The 18,621-nt window shown below is 38.0% G+C and overlaps 1 protein-coding gene across 3 annotated transcripts in view; it reads left to right on the plus strand.

The window, feature by feature from the left end:
• The first annotated feature begins 5,456 nt into the window (after positions 1 to 5,456).
• The window catches only part of LOC136384807 (protein FRA10AC1), a 31,429-nt gene continuing 18,264 nt past the window's right edge, over positions 5,457 to 18,621 (plus strand). For 2 of the 3 annotated variants that reach the window (XM_066355421.1, XM_066355423.1), the window contains exons 1-7: positions 5,457 to 5,641; positions 7,593 to 7,669; positions 9,737 to 9,832; positions 9,964 to 10,009; positions 12,945 to 13,021; positions 14,027 to 14,110; positions 14,843 to 14,927. In XM_066355421.1, coding sequence (XP_066211518.1) covers positions 7,593 to 7,669; positions 9,737 to 9,832; positions 9,964 to 10,009; positions 12,945 to 13,021; positions 14,027 to 14,110; positions 14,843 to 14,927 — 465 coding nt within the window. In that variant the 5' untranslated portion in view covers positions 5,457 to 5,641. Of the gene's footprint in view, positions 5,642 to 5,745; positions 5,816 to 7,592; positions 7,670 to 9,736; positions 9,833 to 9,963; positions 10,010 to 12,944; positions 13,022 to 14,026; positions 14,111 to 14,842; positions 14,928 to 18,621 lie in introns of all 3 variants that reach the window. The other variant, XM_066355422.1, reaches the window with a different exon arrangement.

Here is an 18,621-nt window from a genome sequence, read left to right on the forward strand (position 1 = left end):
ATAAATTCAGTGCAATTCCTATTAAAATGCCAATAGCATACTTTAAAGATATAGAACAAATATTCCAAAACTTTATATGGAACCAAAAAAGAACATGAATAGCCACAGTAATCTTAAAAAAGAAGAATAAAGTGGGTGGCATCATACTTCCTGATATCAAGTTATACTACAAGGCCATTGTACTCAAAACAGCTTGGTACTGGCATAAGAACAGGCATACAGGTCAATGGAACAGAACAGAGAACCCAGAAATAAACCCACAGCTATATGGACAATTGATATTTGACAAAGGAGGTAAAAGCATACAAAAAAGAAATATTTTCCTGCCCTAAACACAATCTCTGTAACAAACGGTGTTGGGAAAATTGAACAGATACTTGCAAGAAAATGAAACTAGACCACCAACTTACACCATACACAAAAATAAGCTCAAAGTGGGTAAAAGATTTTAATATAAGTCGTGAAACCATAACCATCTTGGAAGAAAACATAGGCAGTAAGCTCTCTGACATCTCTCACAGCAATATATTTGCTGATTTATCTCCATGGGCAAGTAAAATAAAGGACAGGATGAACAAATGGGACTCTATCAAACTAAAAAGCTTTTGCACAGCAAAAGACACCATTAACAGAATAAAAAGACAACCCACACAATGGGAGAATATATTCACGAATATGTCTGAAAAGGGATTAATAACCAACATTTGTAAAGAACTTGTAAAACTCAATACCAGGACAGTAATCAACCCAATCAAAAAATGGGCAAAAGAACAGAGTAGACACTTCTCCAAAGAGGACACACAGATGGTGAATAGGCAGATGAAAAAATATTCAACATCACTAATCATTAGAGAAATTCAAATTAAAACCACAATGAGATACTACCTCACACTGGTCAGTATGGCGCTCATTAACAAAACAACACATAATAAGTGCTGGCAAGGGTGTGGAGAAAAGGGAACCCTCCTGCACTGCTGGTGGGAATGCAGACTGGTGCAGCCACTGTGGAAAACAGTATAGAGATTCCTCAAAAAATTAAAAATGGAACTGCCTTTTGACCTAGCCATCCCACTTTAAGAATGCATTCTAAGAATACCAAATCACTGATTCAAAAGAAGAAGTGAACCCCCATGTTTATGGCAGCATTGGTTACAATAGCGAAGATCTGGAAGCAGCCCAAGTGTTCATCAGTTGGATGAGTGGGTTAAAAAGCAGTGGTACATATGGAATACTATGCAGTCATGAAAAAGAAGGAACTCTTACCTTTTGCGACAACATGGATGGACCTGAAGGCTATAATGCTAAGTGAAATAAGCCAGGCAGAGAAAGAATAATATCATATGATCTCACTCATATGAGGAATTTAATGAACAATGTGAACTGAGGAGTGGAATAGAGGTAGAGGCAGGATCAAAGGGACCAGAAGGAAAGAGGTCAGAGGGAAAGGGGAGGAGAGGATGGGATCAGAGAAGGCTAAGAGATTAGTGAAATTGTATATACATAAGACAGCATTATAGAGAGCAGGACAGCAAATCCTGAAGGGAAGGGGGGAGGGCATTCGGGGGAGAGGTCAAAGAGGGTATCAAGGGGAACATGGGCATGGGGGGAGGGGGATAGATTCGGTGGGACACTTGAATCTATGTAAGCACAATAAATTAAAATTAAAAAATTTTTTAAAAAGGAATATTTTCCTGCCCTAATGAAAATATCATGAAATAACATGACGTTTTCTTTGAAATTAACTTTTTGTATGGTGTGAGGTAGGAATCAAGAATATTTTTTACTGTATTATTCTTTTGAGCCAGAACTATTTATTGAAAAGTTTATACTTAAACCTATACCATTAATCATGAGATTACATATATATGGATTCATTTCTGGACTATATTCAAGAAACAGCTAGTTGTTAAAATGAGATCTTAAGAAAGAATGCGTGTAATCTGATTCTTTATTATATATTTATTATGAATTAAGCATCATGCTACGCATTCGAGCTGCACCGGTTCATTTTAAATCTCATTATTCCTCCAAGGTTCGCTTTACTTTATCTACTATTATCTCCACTTGATGGATAAGGAAATTAAAACTCAGAAAATCAAATAACTTGCCCAAGATCTCCTAGCTAGTAAATAATAGAAACCTGACTTGAATGAAGGTCTGGCAGACCTTGAGGTGTGTCTCTTTACTATGCTGTTTCCTAGAGCATTTGTGGGGGGGCAATAAGGTGTGTGGAGGGGAGGGTGATAGAGAGGAGTGGGGACCAACTTACCTCACTGCCACCATATACCTATCAGAGTATTTTGCTGCTTTGAGTTACACAGCCTTGGTGCACATATTCAATTTCACATCAATTGAAATAACACATTTCACAGATTGGGAACCCAGATTCATGTCATTTACTAGGCACTTGGCATATGATAGGATATATTGTTATTATTATTCTATATATTCTTTTTTTCTTACTAGTCAACTTTCAAGAGTAAGGAATGGCTTTTGTGTTTTGTAACCCTGAAGACTAAGGAAACTGCTCTTCCCAGAGGAGTCATTTAATAAATATTTGTGTTTTTTATAGTTGTTGAGCTATAATTGCTAACTTGAGATTTCCTAATCAGGTATGATCTCTAACCTGTTTTTAATTCAGGTCATATGATCTATACCTAACATATTTTCTATTTTCTCTTTCAATAACTGCTGCCTCAACAAGAAAAAAGCAAACTTGGGGTTGAATGGTCTGGTAGCAACAGATCTGAAATTCTTAAAATGTTATAACTAGGAGCTACTTGCCACAGAATTGATAAGTGAAAAAGAAAGAGAGAAAGAGAGACTGAAATGGACACAGATGGAGAGAGAAAACTGGGTCTTGTAGAAAGACAAGTATTCCTGGTTTTAAAACCTTACCAGGTTTGTGGCTTTAAGTTCTGTGCTTCCATTTCTCATATGCAAAATGGAGCTAATAATACAGCAGCGCAAGCTTTTTATAAGAGTAAAATGAAGCAACAGACAAAAATATACTAAGAATGGGAGAAAAATGTTATTAAATGTCATATAGGTAGAAAGTAAATTGAATACAAGATACAGGTGTGCCCCTGGCCGGTTGGCTCAGTGGTAGAGCGTCAGCCTGGCATGCAGGAGTCCTGGGTTCAATTCCTGGCCAGGGCACACAGGAGAGGTGCCCATCTGCTTCTCCACCCCTCCCCCTCTCCTTTCTCTCTGTCTCTCTCTTCCCCTCCCACAGCCAAGGCTCCATTGGAGCAAAATTGGCCCAGGCGCTGAGGATGGCTCCATGGCCTCTGCCTCAGGCACTAGAATGGCTCTGGTTGCAACAGAGCAGTGCCCCAGATGGGCGGAGCATTGCCTCCTGGTGGGCATGCTGGGTGGATCCCGGTAGGGCGCATGTGGGAATCTGTCTGACTGCCTCCCCGTTTCCAACTTCAGAAAAATACAAAAAAAAAAAAAAAAGATATAGGTGTGTTTGATTTTATTGATAATTAGTAAAAAATTAAATATATATTTTTAGATACTAAAAATGGAATTTCTAGACAAAATAATTCAATATAGTATAATGTTAAGCTGTGTCGATGTAAGAAATACTCAAACCTGTAAGAATTTTTATGAGTTTATTTGAGCCAAACTGATGACAATTGCTGGGAAGCAAAATCTTAATGGATTGAGAAAATGCTCTGGAAAATGTCAGTTTCATCACTCATTTTATACATCAGAACCAAAGGAGAAGATGTAAAGGAGTTATATAAAATCCACTGGTGATAGATTAGGGAGGCAGGAGAAAGCAAAGTAGGGATATCTGTGGGATTGTATATAAGGTAAAACGAATAGACATATACTTGTTTTACATAGGCAGGTCTAGAATAGTTAACAGTTAAAATTAACATAATAATAACAATGATTTGACCTGTGGTCTCTGCTCTGGGGCAGAGGTTATGGTTTGAAGGGTCCAGAAAAAAAGGAAATTACCCTGAAATTCCAAAGGTATGTTATCCTAGATGCAAAAAGACAATAGACTGGCTCAGTTAAGCTAAAAATTGACCTTTGTCAGGAAAGATACCGGGCTCAGACATGACTACCTGCCATGAACTGCTTTTAGTTAGGAAGTTTTAATTTCAGACCATCAATATGGTTACTCTGGTATCTGAGTTTGTAAGGCTGCCATGCGGGCTTCTCCTGAGCTTATCAGATTTAGTATGCGGCCCCCTTTTTATCCACAATTGTAGGCTTTCTAATGCTTTAAAGTTTTTTAATAAATGTTTTTATTGATGTATAATCAGGTTGCATTTTGAAGTAATTGAATTTACAGTAATATAACTTACAGATTTTTTTAAGATCATAGTTACTGCATTGGGTAAAGCAGGATATAGCTATAATTTACTGTAAAAGATAGAAGCAAAAAGGATATTGTTACCTACTATGTAATAATGAGAAATGAGTGTGTATTAAGTGCCAAGGTTTTCTCTAAAGTCAGTAGTGTGCCAGTTCAATTCAACAAATGTTTAATTAGTGCTGTTGTTTCAAGAAATTGTGTTGGGTACTGAGGAGGAAGCGAAGATGAATAGCATCAGCTAGAGGGAGACAAGACATTATTATTAACCCAGTCACTAGGTTGCAAAGCAGAATTAATTATCATAATGTAGAAAAGGTAAAACAGAAGGAGAACTTGGTGGAGCTTCAAATTAATTTATTTTCCTTTCTGTGTTTCTCTCCTTCCTTCCTTCTTCCTCTTCCTCCTCCTCTTTCCCCTTTCCCCTCCTCCTGCCTCTCCTTCTATTTCTCCACCCCTCCCCCTCCCCCTTCTCCTCTTCTCTGAAATGTATTATTGAACTACGTGTTTTGGATTTTTTTTTTTTACACGTGCCAGGTCTCTTGTATGCAATCTGCAACCCTGTGAAATCTCCCCTATTCCTGAATTTTTTCTTTCATCAGTTTTGATGACCTCCTCTGCCACCAGCACTGGATTTGGAATGGTATCTATTGTGTGGGAGGTAAAGGAAGGCAAGTTATTTTTGCTCTACTTATGAGAACGGCTTTATTGCGCGCGGCGGTGGGGGAGAAGGAAGAAAAGCAGCTCAGACACTGAGATGCTCAGCGCGGATGCTCTGAAGAGGCGTTATTAAGGTTACTAGAAAGAGGACGGCAGGTGATACTCAGGCAGGATTTTTTTTCTAAAACAAAACATATTTTCAACTGAGGGGTGTGGACCTGATGAGAGCAGTGCCACACAATATTAGATGAGGGGCTCCCGAAAGAGGAAAGGAAAGAGGCCTAAGAAAAAAACTGAGGGCGACGACTTGGAGAAAAGCTGCCTCCACTTCTGGCCCTGTTCTTCCCGCCGCCTTTGTTTCCCGGGAATGTTCTGGCTGTAGGACTGTTTTGGCATGCCCGGGGACGGTGCCATTTAGATGTGACACGCAGCCAAGCTGGACCGGAAGCAACACCCTGTGGGGACCCGTAGGGAGGAGCAGGGAGCGGGCGGTGGTGGCGGTGGCGACTGTTGGGGAGCTGCACGAACTAGGCGGACCCGGGTGGCCCTGCAGCGGCTCATTCAGGCCGTGGGTTGTCGCTGCAGCTGCCAAGAAAGGAAAAGACGACCCAGCGGCTGAACTCGGCAAAGCAGAGAGGCGGAGAAGGGGTGTGTGTGAGAAGGGCCGTGAGTGTATTTGACGTCTGGGGGCAGGACCCCGAACTTGTACTTCATATGCTACCAGTTGATTATCTTTTTCTTTTTTTGGATAGATTCTGGAGACAGCCGGCGTCTCCTTTCTCGAGTTTTTCTCGGACCTTGTCAGTTTATTCGTAGCCCGAAGTGAGTGAGAGCATTTAGTGCAACCACTGAGTTGAGATGGATATGGGATGGATGAAGCCGCCCGAGGATGAAATGGGCAGGAGGTGGTGTCGTGGGGTGTGGGAACAAGATGATGATGGTACGAATAGTTAACATGTATGGGCTTTTACTGGGCCAGACACTGTGCTAAGACCTTTTATGTGTGGTAATTCAATTTCCAGTCCTATGAGACCGGTACTCTTCACTAGCCTCCTTTTATAGACAGGGAAACTGAGACACATGTTGTAGAACCTGCTCAAAGAGAGACAAATGAAATGTGTAGAGGAGCGAGGATTTGTGTTCTGATAGGCTGATCCCAGAACATACCTCTAAGCAGCACCTAGTGGTTGTACCCCATCAAGATGTGAAGAAAGTGAAACATAAAACAGTGAGAGGCTGGTGTGGCTTGAACAGATGTGATAGACACGAGGAGCAAGGAATTGACTTGATAGAGGGGTGTGATCCTGGTATATCTGTAAGGTGAAGGCAGATGTAAACAAGGGTAGAATTGGAACTGTGGCCTTATGACCTTCACCTCCAACCTTGACTAGGGTTTTCCTGTCTAGAATTATGTGGGATAGGGAGGAAAGAGTATACACCCACACACCTACACTTGAAAATAGAATTAAAGAAAATAGTACACTCATAGGATTTAAGAATTACTTGATGTAGCTGTCTTATTTAGCAGATGAAGCCCAAAGAGATGAAGTAATTTATTATAAGGTACCCAGGACTAATACATATCTTTCATCTTAGGTACAGTGCAGTGAAGTTTAGGAAGTTCTTCTTTTTCCTGCTCTACTTGCAATAGTGAATATTGAAGTTTAACAATGTGATGTGTCGCTTGACCTGGACTGCTTTCTTATAACCATATGAATTACGTATTTATGACATCAAATAGTCAAATAATCTATCCATCCCCATTAATGTCTGTCCCCAATTCAACATAATACTGAAACCAAGAGCAGCTTTTAATACAATTTAGTGACGATTGAGATCTTTCAGTATTTCTGAGAATTTCAATTAAAAAATGAAACAATAAAAGGTTGACTAGGCCAAAAGGCAAAGTGATTTACCTTGAAACAACTAGCCTTAAAAGGAGGAGGAAATCACATTTGTTAAAAAAAAGAGGTAAATTTTTGTCCATAATGTAATGTTCACAAATGCAGCAAGTCTAATGGAATATAATAATCAAACTGTTAGCATATTCCAGAGAGGCATTTTGGAGTAGTTGAAATCATGGATTAAGATTCAGGTAGATCAGCTTAGCCACCTATTTGCTTTGTATAATTGATTTACTTAATTTGTCCTTGATTTCTTTATCTTTAAAATGGAGATAATAGTTTCTAACTTGCGGAATCGGAATCGGAAGCAGTGTTTGTAAAGTACCTAGCATAATGTCTGGAATGAAACTGATAAGTATATAGCAACTGTTACTACTCTGAGTTAGATGGAAGTGAAGCATTGCTGAACTTTGTGTGCAGTCAGTCACATGGCAGCTTCTAGACCTGGTTTTCAGTGGGTCAAAGACTAGCCTCTATTGTTGGCCTAATGGTGAAAAATGTTTCTTCATTTTCTAAAGGTTAAGTCTTTTCTAAGTGAATGAAAGTTTTAGATGTGTGGATAGTTCAGGGAAAATAATACACACACCACAATCCTTTAAAACTACTGTGGCTTTTAAAAAAACTTACTTTTGAACATTCTGTTCCTTAAACTGGGCAAATTAGGTTCTAAAGTAACTGACTACACTTCTTTACAGATGCATGGTCATGGAGGCTATGACTCTGATTTTAGTGATGATGAACACTGTGGAGAATCTAGCAAAAGGAAGAAAAGGTAATATTTTATTGATATGTGTTTCAGATCCTTTTTAGATTGAACTGAGGTATAAATAAATAATACTAAACGGTTTTGGATTGTGTTTGTATGTAAAGACAACAATGCTCTACTGAGTGAATTTTTGTTCATTAAACTATAATGAATTCCCATTAAGAAAAATGACTATTGCCTGACCAGGTGGTGGCGCAGTGGATAGAGCATCGGACTGGGATGCAGAGGACCCAGGTTCGAGACCCCGAGGTCGCCAGCTTGAGCGCGGGCTCATCTGGTTTGAGCAAAAAGCTCAGCAGCTTGGACCCAAGGTGGCTGGCTCCAGCAAGGGGTTACTCGGTCTGCTGAAGGCCCACGGTCAAGGCACATATGAGAAAGCAATCAATGAACAACTAAGGTGTCGCAATGTGCAACGAAAAACTAATGATTGATGCTTCTCATCTCTCTCCATTCCTGTCTGTCTGTCCCTGTCTATCCCTCTCTCTGACTCACTCTCTGTCTCTGTAAAAAAATAAACAAATAAAAAAAAATGACTATTAGTTTCCATGATTTTTCAGAGCATTTAAAAGTGCTTTAACCAACTCCTTAGCTTGGATAATGCCCCCCAAAATAAAAAACTATAATGAATTGACTCAAATTTGAGAACAGTTATGTGAAAAATAAAATGTTTATGCTGTGAAGGGATTTACTAAAGCAGTAGGACGAGGAGGACTTATTACTTGCAGACGTCATCGCTGAGATGGGCGTGGTTGGTGGTCCCTTTGCTAGTACTAGACTTCAAAATGAGGTTAGTGTGGAGGATGAGATCATGGTGCAGCGCAATTCTTACGGTTTTATGAATGAGCAGACTAAGTGGTTAGGGAAAGAAGCTCATGGAAGTTTTTATTGAATTGGAAGAGATAGGATCTGTTTGTAGGTAAAATCTGGGCCTTACAAGGAGGCTACTACATTTTGGTGGAGTTGCTGTCCGTAGGGGCAGGCATGTTTTTAAACTTTTAGGCTTAGAAATCTGATTTTACTCATTAATTTAAGAGCGGTTGACTGATTAATCAAACTTAAAGAATTGGTTTGTTATTTTACACTAAACAATATATAAGGCATACTAATAGAGATTGAACATTTTTGTTGGGTAGTTGGTTTTCATGGATAACCAAAAGAATAGGAATAATTATAAGAAGTTATGTTTTCTGGTGCTTTACATTTCTAAGATTTTTCATTCAAAAATATTACTTTGTAAGAATGGAATTTGAGCAAATCTATTTGAATAGTCTTCTCTGCTCTAGTGTTACATGTATCTAATATAACTAGTGCTAATCATCTGTAGTCTGTATTCTATAGTCAGCCCTTCTTTTTCCATATTATCACTTACCAAAAGCTTCGTTCTCTACTTTACAAACAAGGAAATTGTGGCACAAAAAACATAAGTGATTTATTTAAGATTAAGATACTGAATAACAGAGCCAGAAGTTGAACCTAGGTGATCAAACACCAGGACTTGTATATTTGTTAGTTTTATTGTCTCCATTTTATAGGTATAAAAATTAAGATATTAATTAAGTCATTTAAGGAGATGTGAAACGTCTCATTAAAGGCCACTGAGTCCTCTCTTTTTTTTTTTTTTAATTAAGTAAGGGCAGGGAAAGCCAAGAGACAGACTCTCACTTGTGCTTGGGATCCACTCGCAAGCCTTCTATGGGGCAGTGCTTTACCCATCTGGGCTGTTGTTATGTTGCTTGGCAACTGAGCTGTTTTTAGTGGTTGAGGCCACAGCCATTCTCAGTCCTGGGGTCTAACTTGTTTGAATCAATAGAGCCATGGCTGCAGGAGGAGGGGAAGAGTGTGTGGGGGGCAGAAGCAGATGGTCACTTCTCCTGTGTGCCCTGACCGGGAATCAAATCTGGGACATCCACATGCCGGGCAGATGCTCTACCACTAAGCTAACCAGCCAGGGCAGTGACTCTTTTTTAAATTAAGACATAAATTCTTTAGAACATGTTCCAATTGTGAAAATATAAAGAAACGAAACCATTTGAGAGTATGAACTTTTAATAACTTTTCTTCTTAATAAACCAGGACAGTTGAAGATGATGTACTGCTTCAAAAACCATATCAGAAAGAAAAACATGGAAAGGTGGTCCATAAGCAGGTCGCGGCAGAACTGCTGGATAGGTATGTTATTTCAGTGTAAATTACTTTCTCAGTTTAAGATGTTTTTGTAAACTCAGGGGACTTGGGAATTTGATTATATTAATTATAATATAGACATTTCAATGTGCCTAAAATAAAATTTGTCTTAACAGGGAAGAAGCAAGAAATAGAAGGTTTCATCTGATAGCTATGGATGCTGTATCCTTTTTATATTTCTGGGTTTTTATAACTAATAGAATGTTTTAAAATTTACTTATTTTATTTTATAAAATTTTGTAAAGTCAGATCAATATTTTCTTGTTAAAGATAAGTCTTTATTGATGTGGGCTTTTGCCATTTATACTTTTGAGTACAGTTCTCTTTTACTAATATATAAAAAAGATTAGAGACAAAGTAATAAAAACGTATTCCTAGTGTTCGGTAGGTTTACAAAGCTCATGAAATTGCAGATATTTTTTCCAACCTGTTTTTGCCAAGCTCTTAACTTTTCTCATTTTATACTACTATTACTTTCTGTCTCATTTTAACTGTATGCTCTTCCTACCTGGTTCTTTGCTAGTTAAGGTCTTTGTAGAACTTATATTTTAAAAGTAGGTCTGTCTGATCTATGTAAACACAATAAATTAAAATCAATAAAAATTAAAAATAAGTAAATAAAAGTAGGTCTATCTGTGGACTGTTCTCAGGTCTGCTGTGGCTTCTCTCAGGCTTGAGTTGAGACTCTCAGCTGTGCCTTGCTTCCCCGTTATAGCCATGTCTCAGCTCAACTCTCTGGTAACTCTGGCTCATGGCAGTAACTGAACTACCACTGGCCTCCCATATTACTGAACATTGGAGAGTGAACGAGAGGCCAGGGAAGACCTGGAGTATTTGTAGGTGTGCATTACCATGGTCAGGGTTGGGAGAAGGAGACAGTGTCAATTAGAGACACTCCCTCCTACCTATAGGCATCTGTTTCACTGTATTACCATTTCTAATACTTCAGGTTATAGAAGTTTTCTTGTCAACTATTTATTCCTCTTATCTCCTAACCCAGTCACTTACATCTGCCCCTTATTCTTTTAGTATTTCAACATCTACTCTGCCTTCTCTGACACCATTCATTTGGGAGTGTTGGGACATCTGCTTAAAACCTGGTGAGGAAGAAAGTCTAGGCCCCCTTTTCTGGCATGGGTAAAGGTAGGGCACAGTTTTTTCTGGAGTAGAGTAGTTATTATTTAAAAGTTATCTCTCTTGTTAGACTCTCTTTTTGTTATTCAGTTATAGAAGGCTTTGCAACTTTTCTTTTGTCTATCCTAGTTGATATTCTAGGTTGCCAGCTTTTTTTACCTACAAATCTGGGATTTGAAGGCAAAAATGGTAATCCACCGCCACATTATACCATGGGTCCTGAGGTCCCTAGCTGATATGCCTTCTTTCCACTTTTCAGTCTTTCTGTGCTTTTATTTTTAGTATGTCATTTTCAAGGATATAACTGTTCTCAGTATGAAGAATAGGGAAGAAGACATCTTTGTCTACTCCATCTTCTTGGAAGCAAAGTCCCACTTACCACCTGTTTTGGAACCACAGCTATGCTCATTCATGTAGGTGTTTTCTGCCTACTTTCATCCTAAAGTGGCAGAGCTGAACAGTTGCAAGAGACGATGGCCACAGTGCTTGTGGGAGTTTGTCTATCTCCCCTCCTCTCACTTAAGAATAAATAAGAAGAATAAAAAATAAATAAAAAGCTATCTTAATATTTATGCATATTTAATATTTATGGCAACAATTTGCTAAAAGATGTAAGTGACTTGCTGTGGTCACATGACCAGATATTGACAGACCAAGAGCTAGAACTGGTATCTCCAGATATCTGGGTGTCCTCTTTTTTCTTTTCTGAAACATTAACTGTTTGGAAGTATATTCTGATTCAATATTCTGTTAGAACACATTGTGATCAATTAAATCACTATTCTTAATATAATACGATGTGGTCACAGACACTGTTATACATGAGGTCAGTTCTAGTATGTGCATGTTCACTTCTAAAGAGAGTACCATTAAACTTTTTAAAAGAAAAAATTTTAACCTCAAATACCTTGTTACACTGCACTGAAAAGAAACATGACTGGATTCTTTGAATATTAAAAGGAAGTATAAAAAATAGCATCTGATTTTTTTATATTTACTTTTTTTGAAAGCCTAATGTTAGGATTTAATGTTATAAAAGTTGCATCTTCTATTATTAGAGGCTTTATTACTGGAATAGCTAAATTATATTTTATAATACTGAAAGGTCACTTCTGGCCCTGGCCAGTTGACTCAGTAGATACAGTGTCGGTCCAGTGTGGGAACATCCTGTGTTTGATTCCTGTTCCGGGCATCAAGAAGCAACCATCTGCTTCTCTTCCCTTCCTTCTCCCCTCCCCCTCTCCCTTCTCCCCTGTCCTCTCTCCCCTGTCCCCTCTCCCCTTTTCCCCTCCTCCTCCCCCTCCCCCTCTGTCGTGGTAGTCTTCTTCTTCTTCTTCTTCTTCCTCTCTCTCTCTCTCTCTCTCTCTCTCTCTTATCTCCTCCCACAGCCAGTGGCTTGATTGGTTCGAATATTGGCCCCAGGCACTGAGGATAGCTCAGTTAATTTGAGCATCAGCCCCAGACGGGCTTCCAGGTGGATCCCTGTCAGAGTGCATGCAGGAATCTATCTATCTCCCATTCTCTCACTTTAAAAAAAAAAAAATAGAAAGGAAGAAAGGTAAATTCTACTCCTTAACCTTTACTTTTAGAAAATATAATTTTTTTTATATTGTCATGATTAAAATGAGTGGTGATATGAGGCTATGTGTAGTTTAGCAATAGAAAAGGAAACTCCTCAGATACAGATATATTTTGTCATGAGTAGTATATGCTTGAAAAATATTCAAAACACTATAAACAATATTCAGTAGAAAGTGAAAGTCCTTATACTCTCTAATGTTCATTCTTAATAGTCTAATATTTACCTTTTTCTATCTTGGAATTTATAAGTATGTATAGTGTATATGTACATATTAAAGAAACTAAATAGTCTCATACAATGCTTTTTATTCCTGCTCACTAATATATCATGGGCATAGAACAACTCTTGAACAAATAAAATCCTTAATTTTTTGCATTGTAGTATCAAAGGCATACTAAGTTTGTAAATGACTATATTTTATACTATGGTGGCAAAAAGGAAGATTTCATACGAAAGAGGTAAGTGTCATGAAGTTTATATAGAATTGGTGGGGGCCATGGAGACTTTTTAAAGACCCACAACTTCTTTGTCTTCTAATTTATTTTTTCTGCTTTTCATTTTGATTTCCTTCTCTTGAACCCTCTCTGTCTGGCAGCAGGTAGCCTGCTGAGCCGGATCTGCCCCTGGCTATAGTGCACTATGCGAGGAGTACACGTGTGCCTGACTGCAGTATTTGTTTGTTTGTTTTTGGCAAGGGGCTTTGAACTTTTTAACCCTCATCAGTGTTTGGGATTGCTTTCTAAAAGGTTGGGCAAACAAGAAACCTTACTCTACGATTTCCCACATGTGGTATTGCTTCCTGCATTTGGTCTTCTCTTGAGAGCCTTTTGGTTTTGTGTGGGTTTTTCCCCCTGACTTCACAATTTTCTGAATTGGGAGATCCCTAAAAAACTCATCTGTCCCAAACTTATCTCCCCTCTCAATTTGGCCTGTACTGCTCAACAACCCTTATTCTACCGCCAGACTGTTAGCATCCAGAAAAATCACATCCTTCCACACTCTTTCTTACTCAGTCTTCCTCGGAAGCTGTGGTAAGACAAGTTATGGAAAACTCTTCATATATATTTTTTAAATTAGATCTCTGTAGGGTAGTGTTAGTGACATTTTTTAGATTCTGAAACTCACTTTCTTAAATTTTCCTTGTCCACTTAATGTTTACTCAGATTTCTCACCCTGATTTTGGTTATTTAGCACTGTGTATTTAATTGGAACCAGTACCAGAGATGGGTGGACTTCTTACCCATTTAAGTTGCTTCTGTAGTAGCACTCTTTATAGTATCTTTTGAAATATACTGAAATGGTTTTTACATATATATGTACATATAAAAATACACATAGAACTATCTTTGTCTTTATGTATTATATTTTTACTCAGGTGTTTAAAATACCTTACAGAACTGTTTAACCTCCTAAATTTGACTAATTCTATGTTTGTATTAAACTGAAGTAGTTTTATTTTCCAGGGAAAATGACAAGACAGACATGGATGTTATACGAGAAAATCATAGATTCCTGTGGAATGAGGAGGATGAAATGGACATGAATTGGTAATTTTAGCCATCTGACACATAACGCATCAAATGCTTCATCCTGTCTCTTCACCTGAACAGAACAGTTCTGCATTGGGGACCTAAGCCCTTGCCTCAGATTACTGAATCTAGTTTGGGTCCTCTGGTAATTTATAGCAGTTTTTGTTTGTGTGTTTGATTATTAGAGAGAGAGGAAAGGAGAGAGTGACAGAGAGAGAGAGAGAGAGACATGGATTTGTTGTTCCACTTATTCATGCTGTCTTTGATTGATTCTTGTAAGTGTCCTAACTGGGGATTGAACTCGCAACCTCGACATGTCTGGATGGCACTCACCAACAGAGCTCCCTGGCCAGAGCCTTTGTACAGTTTTAACTGACTTCCCATTGCTTGATTTTTGTCTTCAAAAAACGTTTAGAAATATTGTTGTCCTGTAATCTGCTTTCTAAATTTTTAAAATATTTTGGAAAAGAGTAATTCCTGAAAATGGTTCTAAAAATGCAAACATTATAAGCATAAAAAGTGAAGAGTATGGCTTTCTCATATCTGTCAGTCTTCTAGATTCCCTCCCTGCGAGGACAACTGTAATAGTTAATTTTCAGATATTCTATATACATATAAGTAATAGACCTCTTTTAAAACATTAATGTTAATATTATAATGCATTATTTATTCGATATTGCTTCCAAGTAGCAAACTAGAGTTGAATTTCTAAACGAGGATTTATATTTTTATATTTTCTTATGAATCTAGGGAGAAGAGACTTGCAAAGAGATACTATGATAAATTATTCAAGGAATACTGCATAGCAGATCTCAGTCGATACAAAGAAAATAAGGTATGCATTCCAAATATTTATAAAAGAAAGTTCTTTTACCAGCACAGTATTACTTTTTACGACACTGTCATGCTCCACATCATTCTTTTAAGGATGCTATTCTAGTCTAAGTTGCCCTGTATCTATGAAGTACCATTTGGACGGTTTAAGCTCTGCAGCTGTAGAATTTAAGAAGGGCCCCTTAGTCAAGGGTGCTTCTTTGTGAGCTGAGGCAAAAAGTCTAAAACACAAGTGGCTATTGGATCCTGTTTCATCTTGACTCCAGTCTGGAGCCTCTAGTGAGTATAATGAATGATTTGACACTGCAGAATGATGTCTTGTTTCACAGATGAAATTGATAGGCTGTTTTTTTCCAAATTGATTACCATTTATGAAGAGGCACATGCACATCTTTTGTTATATACATGTCCATTCTAGTAGGATTAACTCTTATCAGTGCTAATTAGTAATGGCAGATTTCTATTCCCACTTTACATCTTACTTTTGTTAATATTAAAGGGATTTTTATTCCTATCTCAAATTTCACATTTGTAGCTAGAAAAGGTGGCCCAAGAACAGATGATCTCAGTTTGAAATGGGAGGAGAGGGGATGTTTCATAAGTCTGTATGTTTGTATAATGTACATTTACATATATTAAGAAGGACAATCTATTTAAAAGCTATCTTAGGCCCTGGCTGGTTAGCTCAGTGGATAGAGCATCGGCCCACCATGCAGACATCCTGGGTTCAATCCCCAGTCAGAACACACATGAGAATGTGCTTCTACTACCTTCTCTCTCTTTTCCCCTCTTGCAACTAATGACTCAGTTGGTCTGAGTGTTGGCCTCAGGTGCTGAGGATAGCTTGGTTGATTCAAGCATCGGCCCCAGATAGGGGTTGTCAGCTGAATTCTGGTTGGAGTGCTTGTGGGAATTTGTCTCTATCTCCCTTCCTCTCGCTTAAAAATAAATAAATAATAAGAATTAAAAAAAATTAAAAGCTATCTCGAATTTATTTATCATAAGGATTTCATTTTCATTTAAATAGTTGAATCTAAGAACCATGGTTGGGTTACTTTTTCTAGTAGTGCCTTTAGTATGTATGTTGCTTCTCAGTATTCTCATAGGTAACAGTGGTGTTCATTTTTATAACCCTGTTTACGGACCTGTGCACTTGGTGTATCTCAAAGACTTCCTCAGTTTCTTGTGAACTAGCTCTCACCTCTGTACTAGTTATTACCACATTGAATCTAAAAAGCACCACATCAGTTGAAGTTACTTGAAATTGCTACACTGCAAATTGAATTTGAAATATAGGTCTTTCTAAGGCACATAATGAAGCTGCTTTTTAAACCGTGGCTCATTTGTTGATGTTTTTCCATATTCATTGAGGACTAGGCTGGGTGTTACAGATTAAAACATGGTATTTGCCCTTCAAAAAAAACCCAAACCTATAGTCAACTAAAGGAGCGAATGTGTACATAGTGAATAATTAAATATTTGTATTGTCCATTTAAAAGAACAGTATATTACTGGAAATCATACTTTAAAGAGGGTAATCCTAAAACAAATTATGTTTTTCTGTTAGAACATGATGAATAGTCAGATACAAGGGTTAGTGCAAGTAAGAAACCAGATGTGACTCACAGTGAATCTTGAGTGAATATTAGAGAAATAGGAAATATGGAGGAAAGGGAATCTTTTTAAAAATAAATTGAGACTATATTTTTAGAGCAGTTTTTAGTTCACAGCAAAATTGAGGGGAATATACAGAGTTTTCCCAGCTATTCCTTACCCCGCACATGTGAGGGTATCATTTCTTGGGGGAAAGATGTCTCTTTTTTGCATATCATGTTTGAGGTGTTGCAGACAGAATGGCACCTTTGATTTCCTTGCTAGAATGCGTTTTCTCAGTTTTATTTACCCAAGGACAGTGTTTTATTCATTTTTAATTTACCAGATCCTGGCTCACTGCCTGCTATATATAGTAATAGGGCATTTTTTAGTGAATTCCTGCCTTTGTTCCCCATCTCCATCTCCATCTCCTCTGTTGCTTCTTTCATCGTTGAGAATTTGGTTGGATCATTGTATCAGTTAGGATTAGATTCAGCTGTAGGGAGCAGCAGGCCTCCCAAAGAACATGGGCTTAAATGAGCTAGGAGTTTATTTTTCTTTTACATAAAAGTCCAAGAAGATGGCTTGGAACCTCGTGCTGTCAGAAATTAGGGTCCTTCTCTTGCTTTGCTTGCCCGTGTGAGCTCTTTGTGCTAGAAGGGAGAGTGAGAAGAGGAGGCTCAGTACCAAGCCCTGAGTAACTCCAGGGTTTAATCCAACCTATCCTCAGGAAAATTTCTATCTTCAGGAAGGAATATAGAAACATACTGAGGCAAACCCTCTGTGTAATCCTTACCAGTAGGATATATTGCAGTTGTTTGTGACATTTCATATCTCCCTATAAAATTATAACCTTCATGGTGACAGACACTATTTTACTAACCTCTTATTATCCCCAGCAGAGTGCCACACCCAATAAGTAGGTGCTTAATAATGATTTGTTGAATAGATTAATGAATGAAAGAAAAAGTTTGAAAATTATGTTGCACATTTGACTGTGCTTCAGTAGACATCCCAACATAGGTTGGATGGAAAGCAATCCTCACATACATGTATGGGTTTAAAAATAAAGAGTTACTTTGAATTTTTTATTTCTTTTTTCCTAGACTGGAAACATACCTTCTTTGGGTTTTAATCAGAATATTTAAAAATATTTTGTGTCCTTATTTGCATTTAAATTACAAAATTGCATAATTCAAGTAATAAATGATTTTAAAAAGTAAAATAACAAAGTTAACAAGCCTTGAACACTTCATCTAAATTAATTCTCTTAACACAACAACCTATGAATTAGGATTCTTTTTTTTTTTTTTTTTTTGTGAGAGAGATGGAGGGAGAAGGACAGACAGACAGGAAGGGAGAGAGATGAGAAGCATCAACTGGTAATTGCAGCTCCTTAGTTGTTCATTGATTGCTTTCTCATATGTGCCTTGACCTGGGGGCTCCAGTTGAGCCAGCGACCCCTTGCTCAAGCCAGCAACCTTGGGCTTCAAGCCAGTGACCATGAGGTCATGTCTGTGATCCCACACTCAAGCTGGAGAGCCTGCTCTCAAGCTGGTGAGCCCATGCTCAAGCTGGATGAGCCTGCGCTGAAGCCTGTGACCTCAGAGTTTCAAACCTGGGTCCTCTGCATCCCAGATCAATGCTCTGTCTACTGTCAGATCAATGCTCTAATTCTGGTCAGGCTAGGATTCTTATCAGAAGGAAATAGACTGCGAAGTAACTTTCCCAAGGTCACAGAGCTAGTTAATGAATGGTAGAGCTTGCTTTGGCTCTGCATGATTCTGGAACTGAACTTTTTTTAAGTTGAATTTGTTGGGGTGACATTGGTTAATAAATTTATATAAGTTTATTATATAGGTATGCAGTTTTATAATACGTCATCTGTGTATTGTGCAGTATTCTGTGTTCAGCACCCTAAGTCAAATCTCCTTCCATCACCATTTATTAGAGTTGAACTTTTAGGCATTGTAAAAGTAAACTGAACAGAAAACTGCAACATTAACAAGAATTATGGTAAACTAGCATATGAATGTGAAAGATCTTAAAAGGTAGTGGAGAAAAATCATTTTTAGTAAAAAAAAAAAGTTGTGCTTAGGAAT

This window comes from Saccopteryx leptura, chromosome 13 (assembly GCF_036850995.1).
Source record: "Saccopteryx leptura isolate mSacLep1 chromosome 13, mSacLep1_pri_phased_curated, whole genome shotgun sequence".
NCBI lineage: Eukaryota > Metazoa > Chordata > Mammalia > Chiroptera > Emballonuridae > Saccopteryx > Saccopteryx leptura.